Here is a 15,031-nt window from a genome sequence, read left to right as displayed (position 1 = left end):
ATGCTGAGCCGGGAGGGGTTTGTTCTTCCTAGATAAAGGCCTGCTGAGCGGTTGTCGTGTCGTGGCACGTCTAGTGGTTGGTGCATTTATATGCTCACTACTTCCAGATAAACAGGATTTGGAGTGGAATATTCTGGCCTCCATATAGTCATCAGCTGTGTGTATATTTTGCTGTCTTAAAGACAAGAATTTGTCACTCACAAGGGTATCGTTTCCTCTACGGTGTACATGTAGAAGTCAGGGGTACTTAAATTCTGTATCAGTACGGTAGGTGTACACTCTAGACAGTGTAATCAGTAGACTGTTTTGTTTGGAATTGTTAGTTTCTGCATTTTACACATGTACAGTGCACGTCTTCTGTACATTTTTTTTTTCTTCAGATAAACATCAGCACAAATGTTTGTAGTGATTTGTGTATATGAAGTGAATGCCACACAAATTGTATTGTGTACCACACACATGTACATCATGTACATGATAATGTAACAAGGCAAAATGTACATGTATGTATGTAAACTTGTACGTGTACATTTCAGTTAATTAACCCTAACAGTCCCAAATCCTCCAATTTCAGTACGATTTGACATACACGCCAGGGGCTTAGGGTTTTAATATTCATGTAGTGGTGCATTGTACATGTACACCTGTACATTGTACATTGTACCTTTACACATGAACTGGTACCGTACATGTGCCTGTAAAAGTACATGTACATGTATGGTTCATTTTCACATTTTGCAGACAGTCTGAAATTAACGGTATGTTCTTTCAAACCAACATTCATAATGTCCTAATGTGAATTAAATATACTGTAAATCATGTTAGTTGTTACTGGGCCGACCGGTCTGTTGACATTTTCATCTATTGTACATTTATACTTTAGTATCATGTATTGGATTATTATTATTATAGATGACATTTTATTATTTTTGTAACACCAAGTTGTTCTCTATTTGTTATGCTGTTGGTCAGATGCTGATTTCAGTAGATGGTACAGACTATTATCTTTTTTGGTTTTGTACAGGCTAATTGATCGATTGTTGTGCAAGTGAACTCTAACTGCGTGGTATACTAGTGACCTACCAAAGCTGCATTGATCAGCAGTGTGCAACCATGGACTCCACACCAGACACTGGTCACCAGCTGGCAGACGTCCGGCTGAACTCGGCAACAACGCTGGAGATGGAGACATCCGGAGAGATACCTTACATGGATGCGGACGAGCCCGCTCCATCTCCCCCCTCCTCCCGATCGGGAACCCTAAAGGCCCGGAAAAGCTCCAAGGGGCGGAGCCCTAAATGCTCCCCTCTGATGGTGAACAAGGAGAGCAGCATCCCCATTGTCAAGAAGGAGGCAGAGAAGGTCATGGAGATGTTCTTGAAGAGGCGGAGCATGAGCATGAACGATGCCATCCTGCAGAAGGAATTCTTCAGTCAGGAACGGAGGAGAAAAAAAGACCGCGCCCCACGGAATAACACAGTCTCGATTTGTTCCACAATGAGCACAGACTCCAGCGACTATCGCAACAGTGGAGATTTTGAGGAGGCAACCCTGACAAGAAGCAAGGGGAGCTTCAGCAGAGCTTTGGAGAACTCTGTTTTGCCGGGAGATGTGCGGCGCGAGCAGTCATCGGCAGACGACGAGCTGTCATCGTCTGATCATGAAATGGACAAGGAGAAGTCTCGTTCAGCTCCGTCCACCCTTCGCTTGCAGGTTGGGCGGTTGACCGAGGAAGAACTTGAAAAGCTGCGGGCAGCAGGCAATGGCTATGCCCAGCATGACAAAGATGGCGTTAAGAAAGATGTGAAGAAGAAGGACTTGCCCAAAAGGCGGAAAAGCCTGCTGGACAAAGCCAAGCAAATCATCCGCTCTCCTAGCATGCAGAGGAAGCATGACCACTCAGAGGAGAAAGAGGCCCCAGTGGGTCCCGATGAAACCTCGGCCAGTCGATCTAAAGTCCACCAAGAGATGAAGCGTACTGGCTTTGCCAACAGACTGAAAAGGACATTCAAACGGGACTCCCGCAAAAGCTCTCTGAAGAGTTGCGAGTCAGAGACAAGGACTCCCACCCCACCAAACTCGGCCTCATCAGAATCCAAAGATGGGAGCAAAACAAGGCGATGGCCGAGTTTCCAGCTCAAGAGGAAGCCGCGGAAGAGTGCGTCGACCCCCACCGACGATAGCCTGGCCGGGGCTACGCCCTCAGACACAACATCCAATGCTGACTGGGCCTCGGTCAGCGACTACGACCACACCCAGAGCCTGACGGAGTTTGACCGGAGGAAGCTCCTAAAGGAGATCCACAATGGCGTCCAGTTGCGCCATGCCCAGCAGGCTACCGGCAGTGATTCTCAGCTCCACGCCCAGAGGGCGGATAAGTTACCATCTCGGAGAAGCGCCCCAGAGCCAGAGCACTGTGGGCTGGGCTCTACGGGCACCCAGACCCCCTCCTCAGTCCTTTCCAGCTCCCAGGAGTCCGGAATGTCATCTGACTGGTCGTCCGGAGGATCAGGCCAGAGGACACAACGGCCCAGGAGCCTGAACTTGACGAGATCAAGGCGGCACGAACGAGCAAGGCAGGGACTTAATGGCAAGTGAACATTTCAAATAATAGTTAAAAATAGAACAATGCATCCAAATCAACAAGGGACATTCCCCCGCAAAATCTCATCACACGAACATTGCTCATGACATGCTGCAAGAAAAAAATTCCGTTGGGCACAGAATGGGAAACAGTCCCACAGTCATTAAAATTTTGTTATTTCAGTCAATTTTGATTTCTCTAGAAATATTTTTACTCTGTTTTGGAGAGAAATGCCCTTCCCAGTATGTTTAAAGAGACAATCATGAGAATCCTGGGAATTTATGTAAAAGAGAGGATCAGGTTCTGGCATGTGAGAAAAATTTACATACTCGTGCAAGGTAAAGATTCACTTCAGAAAGGGAAGAAAAACCAACACAGTAAAATTACTATTAAAGATGATGGCCCTCAAAAATACCAAACTGATCTCCATATTAACTAAACTTTTACATGTATGTGTACAGTTTGGGTATTTGAGAGTTTGACTCCTGCAGTGGCATCTTGTTTTTACCGTCCTTGTTTTTGATTCACCCATTGTCGTTTTGCTCAGATGTCTTCAAGTTGGACAGGATTACCCCGGGCCATGTCCGCCGTGACACGGACACGCGACAGCCCGTCATGCCCACTGCCCAGGATGACATTGACCCGGACCTGGAAACGGATGGGATCAATGACACTGAGGATGACATGAGCGGTAGGTCTCAATGGAACATTCTTCTTGGGTAATTTACAAGTGTAATATGATTCGTGGGTGGATAGTCAATACTATTGCCCTAAGGTATTTGACCTTGACAAACTAGTCCCCAGTATAGGCCAAGGAAATAGTTTGTCAACTTACATGTACCAATTGGGGCTAATATCAACTATTTGCCCGAACTATACTTTAGGAGTGCAAAAAAACTGTGATTGAAATATGTGTGCTGCCATCTTTTAATATTCAGCTGGGAGGATGTTTTGACGTGGACAGTAACCCTTTGCGACTCTTCCCCAGTTGCTTTTGAAAGTGCACACCGAGTCTGTGAGGCATACAGTGTACATGTATTCAACATCTGCGTGGATCATGGCCAACGTGCCTGATAAACGGGTCATTCCACAAGGGTAGGGCACAATTTGTGATGGTGTCAGTTGTGACATCGGTTCTGTAAAAATGAACAGCTATTTTCCTGCATGCGGATTCCAAATTGACATTGTTATACATCTTGCAAGGCTGAATACAGAGGTGGGTGTTATTTTTACAGAGTACATGTAAATGACCCACTCTGCAGGTCATGACAGACGGTAAAAGTTACCCATGTAACAAGGACACCATCACAAATTGTGCCCCAACCTCATGGAATGACCCAAACGGCAATGTACCAGTTGATACATGTGATGGTGAATGGACCCTTTAGGCCCCGAGCGACATCATTGCCAATGAATATGGCGCCCTCTCTTGTTTGTGCATGGAATCTATTGCTTTATATGCAGTGGTATGCATAAGTGGCATACGGTAGCACCACCCACCAATAGAATATTGGAATAAAGAATGTGGGAGTTACTGTGATAGCTTTGATTTTGTGGCTCCTGTTGTAAGTTCGATTTTTTTTCTCTTGACCAAAGAAGAATATCCTCATTTTTAAGTATTTTTGTTGTTCCCCACAGAATAGATAAATTATAGTCGTAGGTTTGGTATAATTATGATCAGACATTTTGTCTAGCAAAGGTACTAATTTCACTGAACACGCCAAGGCTGCTTAGAATCTGCACTCTTTTTTTTTGGCATGGAGCTTTTTAATTGGGATGTATTCTAACTGGAGAATGGTATATCTAAAGTCTTTGAACTGAAAAGAAAAAAAGCCTTGATATCTAAATGTACATGTTCATGTATGTCTGTTTGCAGCATAGTGTCCAGATTTTCATAGAGCACTGATGAGTTTTTCAGGAAAAAAAACAAACTACTATCTGTGCTGGTAGACATGACGCACAAGGTGGAAAAATGTGTACAAAATACCTGTGAAATCTGTGTATAAATTTAAACCTGTCAAAGAAGCACAGGATGATGTAATCAAGACGCCATTGATTGTGGAACTTGATGAAGTAGAGGTAGACAAAAAAAAAATCCGGAAAAAAGAAAGGCTTTGCTGTAACCACACGAAGTCAAAACTTCAGCTGCCTTTGTTTCCCCCGGCAGTTGATGGGGGCAACGAAGATGCGACTTTGCAGAGGCCGTCCAAGCGGGAGAGGGAGGAATTCTACAAGCGGATCGCCGACCGGCTGGCCCAGATTGGAGACCGGTTTGTGACAGAGTACCAGGAGGGTCTGGTCGGGGAAGATGAACAGGCCAGGCCCGTTTCCAGACAGCGAGCGAAGGAGCTGGGAGCATCAGCTGTTCCTATGGAAACGAGCGCGGCGGCAGCCACCGGAAGTACAGGTGAAGTTTACCGACTGCTCTGAATTTTTTGTTGAAAGAATCCATGCGGTGAAGTTTTCACCTTTTGTTTTGCACCTTCCTACTCTTCTGCAGTGTACCTTACAATAAGGTACACTCAGGAGTTGGCATCCTGTTAAGGTTGACAATAAAGAAAAGTCCAAGCTTCCCTCGACAACTGAGGGCGCTGTTACTGCAGTGTCAATCAGTGAAGACGCTCTTTGTTTTTACAGTTCAAATTATGAACCCAGAATTGCTCGAAAAAAAAACGTCCGAGCAAGTGTTGCTTGTTGGCTTATTTTCAAATTACTTACACAACAATAAATCACTAAAGAAAAGGAAATTTAGGATGGCAAAAATGAAACAAAAAGTGAATTCTTGTGTGCCCACATCAATGCAATATTGAGATTTTTCTCCTTGGCCGACATCACAATTGTTCTTATTAATATTTAAATTTGCATTTGCATTGAAAACCCAAAATGAAAATAAGGTTAATTGAAACACAGGAGAAAAAATGCCCAAGTCAGTTTTTAGCTAAATGTTCAAAATGTTAAGCACAATATCACCCCTCATTCGGAATGCACTTCGTGTTATTACTTAGCAACAGAATTGCTAAAATTCTCGTATACTAGTGGCGTGTGGGATTGCAAGGACAGTTTGTGTCTACATGTACCGTACATGTACACTTACTAAGATTACATTGCTGAGAAATGAATTTCAACTTCTAAAGCAAAACTGTGTTTTTCCCCTTTTTTGGGGGGGGAGGCTTTGAAATCTTTTCTGCCTTCCTGGTCAGTGTGAGTCTTTATGATTTGACAATGTTTGTCTTTATTGTGGTTCATCTTGTGGATAATTTTTCAGAATCGGATGATAGACTGTTTGATAGCATCGGTGGAAGGATACGGGACCATGTGGATGGTTACCGAGTGGTAAGTAATATCAGCCAATCACAGTGAGGCCTGGTTACCGAGCAGCCCTGTCAAACCGTTCAAATACATCGCCAGTGATGTTTCTTTGATCGTGTGGAACGTAGGCATCCACAGATTTTCCAGTGGCAAATATGGTCGTCCTGCTTTTAATTCTTGGTCCAGATGTGTACTGTGTACTCTAAGCAGCAACCAGAGCAAGTCACCTTCCCAATGCCCACCTTCCCCAGCTTCTATCAAATTGCACATGAAATGCTAAATCACATGCTTCTGAAGCTGAACGTGCAGACTTCAAAACTGTCATTTGATACTAACAATTTTGGAATACAGGTCTCTTTTTTGTATCAAAGGATATGTTACAAGATTAATCATACATGTACATATATATGTTTGTAAGTTTAATAATAATTGATTGTTAAAAGAACTGACAATTTTTGAGTGTTTGTGCACATTTGCCAAAAATGTACGACACTATTTGCTGGATGCTATATTTTTTATTTCATTTTGGATTTGAGTTTGATTAAATTCATAGACTGATTTTTCTCAACATTTCAGTTGTCTTTTTAAAATCAGAAACCCAATTTATTTGTTAATTGATTATATTACTTTGATTTGATTTGCTTTTTGTGTTGGAATCCCTTCCTTAGAATGATCTGATTGTTTTTGAGCTTCTTAGATTAAGTGGCAATCCAATACAATCGCCTTTGTCACCAGATGTAGATATCACCTCGGTACGTTTCAATAAGGTTTCTCATGCCATAACGTGGTTCTTACGTGCTTCATCAAGTAGTTAGCTCATGCACTTTGGACACCCACTAACATGAGGTACTTACATTGACACGCCATTTCCACAATTCAGCTGCAGTCCATCAATTCCTGGTGGTCAGTGTTACTTTCCTTGAGTCCCATATGAGGCAGCTCAGGTTGGATTCCCACCTTGCACACTACGCAGATGGAATTAGCACAGTGACACTGCCCTTTACATTCAATGTGATCAAGGTTCAAATCCTGTCACCTTGTGAAATTGATTCGTCCGCCAATTAACTCTGCAGGCTGTTTTGCCATCATGCCTCCAAAACAGACATATCCTTCATCATCACCTTCTATCAAAGTTTTTGGCTAAAATCTTAAGGTTAAAATTGGCTTAAATGTATGCATCAGTTCATCAGCACTGTAAGAAATGATAAGAAAAGATACTTAGCCAGTAAGAAATCAAATTTCCGCTTATGAAGTTACTCCTTCCTGACAGTGTATAGAGTGTTAGGGCAGTTCTGACATGTTAGTGCTTTGCTCACTTTCCACCTTTGCTAAACCCGAGGTTGAAGTCTTCTCTGAAGCACTGTGAGGATTTAGTCAGTAATTTTGTTAATGTAATCAGCTTTTTCAATTTTCTCTCTAAACAATTGCAGTGAAATCTGTTATATTATCATATTTAGTTTTTCCAAAATAATTGACACTCCTTGTAGTTAGGGAACCAAGTTTCCTGTTGAATTTTTTCAATCCTCAGCTTCAGTTTCAAATGTCATTTTTGAGAAAGCAAAATCAGAAAACATAAAGTTGTCTAATCCAAGACCCAAATTTGTTGTATCTTTATTTGGTTCCAACTGTGAATGTTTGAGAAATGAGTCTGTTTGAAAATGGACATGAAGCAGGATAATGCAAAGCTGAGTTAAGAATATGGCCCGAGACTGTCTTTGCTTGATGCCATGGTCACAGAAGACAGGATTCTATGCAGACATCTTCATTCCTAACACCCCATAACTGATCCTGCGTCATGCGCACACATTCATTCATGCATTTTGCCCTTCCATGAAAACCCGCACAGATGTAGCATATACGTATTTGTGCTGAAGCACAAGAGGCAAGGGGTGACATTGACAAGCAGGAGTTTGGTATAGCTTGAATTTTCTGTTCACAACGAGTAATCACAAACATTGGTGTACGCTGTCAGAATGCACAGTGTACAAGTAACTCTGTGACAAGAATGACTTTGTAACTGAGCAAGTCTTGTTGAGATAGCTAACATGCTGGCTTAACCCATGGAATGTGGGACATCTAAATTTCGTTAACAATTTCCACACTAATTGTTCCTATTTCTAATTCTCTCCCTTCCTCTTGGCCTTACCCGCGCCCTGTATACACACTGCAATTGACTCCATTTATGTTGTATCGGTTGGTCTTTGAACCCCCCCTCCCCACACCAAAAACCCCCTCCCAAACATTTCATTTTACCACCGATATCGCTGCCACAAAATGCTTTCTTCATCCTCTTGTCACTTTGTTGACACTCTCCATTCCCCATTCCATCCTTCTCCATCCCTGCTCGCTCTCTTGAAATTCCCTGATTGTTTTGTCGTAATTTTGAAATATTTTGAAAAAAAAATACCCAAACCAACAACCCACTCCCTGATGCTACCCCCCGCGGCCCTCCTCGCCGCTTCACAGCGCTACAACCAACGCCTCCACCCCTTCTCGCCACAGTCAATCCTGTCAGTGGTCCGCGACCACACCTACGCCGTCTTCCGCGACACCATGCAGTCGCTTATTGGCCAGGACACGGGCTTTGAGCAGCTGGCCTTGGTCTTCAAGTTCACCAAGCTGGCCATGAAGATCGCCCAGCACTTTGGCTCCCGGGCCAACGAAATCAAGGACAACAGCCTACGGTACATCGGAGATCGCTTTGCTGCCTGGCTGGACAGCCAAGGGGGCTGGGTAAGGACAAAACTGAATGAGACTCTGTCAATGGTAGCCCTCATAGAAAGTGACTGACTCACAGTATATACTTTATCTGCCAAGTAGCATGATGCCCAGTGCTGCAGTTAACGTTGTAAGGTTACACCATCCTCGATCCCTCAAAATCCTAAAATCCAAGTTGTGGGATTTGAAAGATCTGGGTACTATTATGTCAAGTGAATTTTGCATGAAGACTCACTCGTATACTATGCATAAGTGTGATGTGATTGATTTTGGAACTTTCTGCAGTCTAGCATTTTGTGCACCAGTGACATTGTGTTTTAATCGATCCAGAAAGATTCTCATGTGAAATCTTGTTTCCACTGATATTCAAGTCTTGTTCCCATTTTCTTCCTCTGACATCCTGCAGGGAGCTGTGGTGTATTCCAGTGACTCAGAAGAAGAAGGGGAACAGTCTCATCATGGGGAATCGGAAATTGATTAATGATGTCATTGTGAGATCACTGCTCATTCTTGCAGAAAACTGTCAATTCCTGAAATGAATTTTTGTTACAGGTATCTAAATGTATATATGTATTTCTTTGAATGTGTCCACACTTAAAGAATAGAACCTTTGCTTCTTTCTCTCCTTTTACTCCCACATGGATTAGAGATGATATTTTTCAAGTTTGTTTTGTGCTGTACGACTGTATGTTTGTAATTTTGTAAGAGGTAGGCCCAACTTAGGGCTGCTAAATATGCTAAGCCAATTTGTGCTGTACAGAAATCGGTAAAAAATCCGTTTACAACGAGTGTACTATACAGTGCATGTTTTGGTGGTTGGTAACCAGTTTTTCTCAGCCTATTCTCTCTTTGCAAAAACTTATAGCCGGTTCAGAGAACCAGGAACGACTATAAATGGACCGTGTTTACATGTAATTGTGTGAAGCTAGCAGTTCGATGTTCTTTATATGGTGGCACCTTGCAAAGAGTGAATACTGTCTAAGCTCCACACATCTGTGGTCTTAGTAGGTCTTTGAAATTAGGTCTTGGCACAAGTTGTCAATGTCCACTTGCCCAACTGGTGCAACCTGGATCAGACTCCGTGGTGACATGCTCATGAATTTTTTTGAGAATGGTAAAAACTCAGTGAAAAGCACCTTGTCACCGTCGCGATGCAACCTTGCTGCTAGGCAGCAGCGTTTTTTCCTCCGTGATGTCTCGTAGTGTTTTTCAAATTCTTGAATAAGAATCATGTTTCCACATTTCTTAGGAATCGATTTCCATAGATTTGATTCTAGCAAGTCTGCAGCAAATACGGAAGGGCCTGGACATGTCCACGGGCTAATGTATGTGTGATTTCTTTGAATTGTGTGCTGGAAAATTTTGATTTCAAAGCAGTTTAAGGTAAACAGTTCTATCATGATAGAAATCTGTTGTATTTGTTGGGATGGGTTGACCATTGTACAAGTACATGCAACCACCAGATAGATGTCTTCTTCCATGTACCTTTTGCCGATGAAGATTGCAATTAATTTGCAGTGGAATTGCAATTCCTGGGTGGAATAGGAGTAGATTCCAAAACTACTGGAATCGCTGAGCACAAATGTTTCTGCAGTGTGACACCTGTCAGCACCAGTCTTCAATGCAGTCTTAAAAGCGAGACTTGATAACCAGTTCCGAGGCATTTGTTTTCCACTGAGCTTGCTCAGACATACCTCGCTTGTCATTAGCTCTGAACTTTCCTGGTTGTTCTGTCTCATACCCTGAATCCAAGTACAGGTTTATTTGTTTCATTTCTTTAAGTCACGTGTTTCATTTCCACTGTTGGCAGGGCACAGTTTGTAAATAAGGAATGCTTCACCACAATAGATTTTGGAAATGTGATCCTTAATTTTTTTGTTTATGTTTTTGTCAATGTACGGAACATGACTTACCTAAAATCCAGTATTCATATACCAGATCTTTATACACGTGTAATTTGTAACTCAGATGGTTAATAAACTTGTACATATTCTGTAAGATATCTTGAATTTTAAGAGTGATACATATAAAAAAGTATATCAATCTTTATGAAACGTAGAGTGGAAATTGATGTACAAACCAGATCAGCTGCAATTAACAATTATTTGGTTATGTACTTAGACGTATGTTTATTCAGGTGTTATTGACCATGGAATTTATGTCATTACTTTGATTTTAGTATTTGAAACTTTGTTTTAAATTTCTAGTGCTTGTATTGATTTTCGCTCGCGCATTTTAGAAGACAAATTTTGGCAAGTATGATAATATATGTACTGCTCGTGTTAGCCTTGTTTTCCTGGATATTGAAAAAAGAGCCATACTTAATCTGCCCAAAATGTCACAGTGTATTGTAACCAAATGTACAAACTTCTGGTAAATTTCATGTTATCACAGCTATAACAGGAATGAACTGTAAAGTACTGATTCCATCAAATTCATGCAAACTGATTTCTTGGATTTTAGAGTAATTGGGTCTGGGATAATTATTTTCAAAATAATATGAGCCTTTCTGACATCAAAAATAAAATACAGTTCGATGAATTTTGATCCACATTTTGAAATTTAACGACAGTGGTGCATATTTGCATCATTAGTAACATCTGCTTGTTGTCTTGAAACGGTGCCAAGTTTGAGGCAGCATTATAAACACTCGGCTCTGTTACACACAGTACCATTCTTGGCCAATTTTCATTTTAAGTACCTGGGAATCCTATTTAATATTCACAGTACATTGTGACTGTGACATTTGAACTGCCTGTTTTCAACAGTGATCTCATTGTTGTTCCTGGCAATGATCCATCATTGCCACTAAATGTGATAGTCATAGCATGATCCAACAAGGCCTTTTGCTTTGTTGCCATCAAAGTGGTCAAAAGTATCGTGCACTTAACTAAGCCATGTGGTATAATGTGTCATGTGCATGTAGATCCAGTGTTTGCATTCCGTACCAACTGATTTTAGATGACATGTTCATTGAATCGTTCCCATGGATTGAGTCAAGCAAAGAATATTTGGTGTTGAGTATTCTCATTCATTGCTGCTTGGTGACTGCAAGCCTTTTTCAAAATATCTCATGATGCTTTGACGACGGTTTATTCTCGGCATAAAGATTTCTGATCTTTTGGCTAATCTACCAGTCAGATCTATTGAGGGGGGCACTAACTTTTTTGATGTTGTTGGAACTTTGACAAACTTTGAGATCTCTTGCTCCAGGACAGTGAGTAATACTCCAAAGCACCTGTTTCTTCTTGTTGATTGAGTCAAGCAAAGAATATTTGGTGTTGAGTATTCTCATTCATTGCTGCTTGGTGACTGCAAGCCTTTTTCAAAACATCTCATGATGCTTTGACGACGGTTTATTCTCGGCATAAAGATTTCTGATCTTTTGGCTAATCTACCAGTCAGATCTATTGAGAGGGGGCACTACCTTTTTTGATGTTGTTGGAACTTTGACAAACTTTGAGATCTCTTGCTCCAGGACAGTGAGTAATACTCCAAAGCACCTGTTTCTTCTTGTTGATTGAGTCAAGCAAAGAATATTTGGTGTTGAGTATTCTCATTCATTGCTGCTTGGTGACTGCAAGCCTTTGTCAAAACATCTCATGATGTTTTGATGATGGTTTATTCTCGGCATAAAGATTTCTGATCTTTTGGCTAATCTACCAGTCAGATCTGTTGGGGGGGCACCAACTTTTTGATGTTGTTGGAACTTTGACAAACATTGAGATCTCTTGCTCCAGGACAGTGAGTAATACTCCAAAGCACCTGTTTCTTCTTGTTGATTGAGTCAGGTTTGAAATACTGGACACTGGGGGATTCAGCTGGGTAAAGCATGCATCAGGGGCCTAGTCTGTTGACTGCAAACACTTTGATGAAGAAACCTAACTCTACAGGGCCTTAGAATTCATCAACATCTCCAGAATCCCAAAAGCCAAGCTTTCAAGATCCTTAGTAAAGTCTTACTTTGTGTACCTTAAGTTACAGAATTTTTTCCCTAATGCAAATCAGGTTCTGAAATTTGCCAACTGTGCCCGAATTGTCCACCCATCATGCACATATTTACTAGCAATTTCTTTCTTTTTTATAAATTTTTTGACATCGTTTTATGACCAGATTTGTTTTTGTCAGTTCACTTTGTTAAACAAAGTGAGTATTCCCTACACCCTGTGAGATTCAATGTCGTGTCAGTTACGTGCCTTTTGACTAAAAATTTTCATTTAAATTTCTTCCTCTTGATATTTAATCCATTCAGAATTGTAAATACATGGACTGTATCTCAGCCACTCCACTGGTTTTTAGAACCGTTACATTTACATGTACAATTTTATGTACATTATACATGTATCTCCTGCCATGTGCGAAAACTTCCCACTACATTTATATGTGATAAAAATTCCACAAATTTAAAGAAGTACTTTTTTCAGTACCTTCTCTTAACAAAGTGGTGACCTTTTTAACGCATCACTTATTCATGCGGTACATTTTAACAGTCTGTAATTTGTCATGGTTATGTGTAAGATGTATCATTCGGTCAGTTCTTTAAAGAAATTGTGAGTTTCCTCAAGGGTAGTTTGCTGTTTTGTTTGTTTTTTTTTCTTTCAGCATTTGCAAATCAAAACTGTCAATAGTGACACACTGTTCCATCATGAGTTCAGATTTGTGGGAATATCCAGTGCCATCAGAAATGTGAATTTTGTAGGTAAAAACTTTAACACTGCGACACTAGTATCTTTAAAATGAGCGTGATATACTGTATTTGTAAAGGTCATGAAGGATTTTTGGTGCTCAAGTATGCCTGGATCTTATATGTTAGAAGGGAAGTTATAAAGAAATGGCTTGTTAGAGACTGTAGAAATTGCGCCCCATTTTTATAAGAATTGTAATATAATCCCTGTAGAAAATGCCATTTTCATGAGTACATATGATGTAGGGATCGTCTTTAAGAACGTAAACTGTATAAAGATGTCAAGAGTACTTAGTGTACATGTATATTCCATATTGTAGAGTACTACATATTTATTTCTAAGATATGTTTGTCTTCTGTTTTTAAATGCTGCATTTGAGAACTGAAGTGAATTTTTCACAGTTTTGATTTCATGGTAATCGACGGTTATGAGCTTGGACAAAATTTTGTTCGAATCTATCATTTTCCCTGCGTGGTACAAATTACCTATTATGCTGAAAATGTGTCACACAAGATTTGTGCCTATTTTTGGGTGTGGAGAAAGGGTTAGTAAGGGTCAACACAATTGAGTTACTGGCCTGTGTGGAGATTTATTATTTGCTTGTAATGTTCTGCTTTGCAAAAATGGGTTACCAGTGTAAATGCCATGCAATGTCTTTTGCAGCTGGTACTTGGTAGATGTTCGTCAAGCATCTGGTGTTTAGCCTGAGGAGAATTTCCCTCTTTGTGAAGTTGCACTTGGGGTCAGGAATGAACAATTTTTGTCCAAGACGAAACTTAAGTAATGTGCAGGTGTGCTTAATCACGATATTAAGGAGAGAACCAATTTGCAAGTTGTTTGGGAATGTTAGGCAGCTGTAAGTGAACCATGGACCAATGATGCATATTTCTGCAATCCTGCTTTTAAAGTAGAGGGCCATTTATGTCCCGCTTTAGTGGAAAAAAGAATGGGATTGAGCTTTTGAAGCTACTGCAATATTGTGTTCAAAACATGTTAAGATATAATTTTAGAATGAGCAGATATGTCAGTCCATGCATACATGCATGTGGTATCCAAGCAAGCTTCTTTTGGCATGGCTCACAGCCAGTTGTGCTTGATATTCATGAAACTTGTTTTGCTGTGTAGTTAAAAGTTGCATTAAAGATGGAATTAAAGACGAATTGAAAAGGAACAAAGAGCTTTATTGGCCCTGCATGTTATTTTCTTCCCAGATTAAATATGTTTTTGAAGTATAGAGATTCCTTGTGTAAACATTTTACTGTCATATCCACCGTCCTTCGGAGAAAACCTACGGGGCTCTTTTTGGTGAGCTGCAAAGCAAGTGCGAGCCTTTGTAAAAGCGATTTCTGTCTTCTGTCCGTCCTTCTGTCGGGGCTGCCGGCCGTCCGTCTGGCTGTCCTTCCTCAAATGTTAAAGTTTTTCCTTGCAGGTGTTAAAATGTGCCACTGAGTGCTTGTTTGCTTCTTGGAATTCCATCAGTAATTAAGTAGTCTCATATGGCATTAATGCTTAGAAACTTATGAATTTAATGAAAAATGATAAAAGTTGAATGTTAAAGTTTTGAGTTGTATTGTATACTTACCCTGTAGTACATACACGTACAGTGTGTACCAAATATTCACATACCTTGATTGGCTGTTATCGCTGACTCAAGTAACGAATACAAGCTCATTCAAATGAGTGCACAAACTGTTATGCCAACTCGGTCATACATGTAGGTAGATGTGCAACTTGG

At 40.8% G+C, this 15,031-nt stretch overlaps 1 protein-coding gene across 12 annotated transcripts in view; it reads left to right on the top strand.

Moving 5' to 3' along the window:
* The window catches only part of LOC110985049 (uncharacterized), a 33,416-nt gene extending 18,945 nt beyond the window's left edge, over nucleotides 1-14,471 (top strand). For 6 of the 12 annotated variants that reach the window (XM_087134439.1, XM_087134438.1, XM_087134437.1 and 3 more), the window contains exons 2-8: nucleotides 1,025-2,590; nucleotides 3,132-3,275; nucleotides 4,752-4,991; nucleotides 5,850-5,917; nucleotides 6,562-6,645; nucleotides 8,360-8,626; nucleotides 9,018-14,471. In XM_087134439.1, the coding sequence (XP_086990565.1) occupies nucleotides 1,114-2,590; nucleotides 3,132-3,275; nucleotides 4,752-4,991; nucleotides 5,850-5,917; nucleotides 6,562-6,645; nucleotides 8,360-8,626; nucleotides 9,018-9,092 (2,355 nt within the window). In that variant the 5' untranslated portion in view covers nucleotides 1,025-1,113 and the 3' untranslated portion in view covers nucleotides 9,093-14,471. Of the gene's footprint in view, nucleotides 1-9; nucleotides 268-1,024; nucleotides 2,591-3,131; nucleotides 3,276-4,751; nucleotides 4,992-5,849; nucleotides 5,918-6,561; nucleotides 6,646-8,359; nucleotides 8,627-9,017 lie in introns of those variants that run through there. The other 6 variants (XM_087134445.1, XM_087134441.1, XM_022245799.2 and 3 more) reach the window with 6 other exon arrangements.
* The last annotated feature ends 560 nt before the right edge of the window (nucleotides 14,472-15,031 follow it).

The sequence above is a fragment of the Acanthaster planci genome, linkage group LG03 (assembly GCF_054643075.1).
Source record: "Acanthaster planci isolate LZ-2023a linkage group LG03, COTS_SCS, whole genome shotgun sequence".
Taxonomy (NCBI): Eukaryota; Metazoa; Echinodermata; class Asteroidea; order Valvatida; family Acanthasteridae; genus Acanthaster; species Acanthaster planci.
Note: the sequence above shows the minus strand (reverse complement) of the source record. Positions and strands in the feature narration are given on the sequence as shown.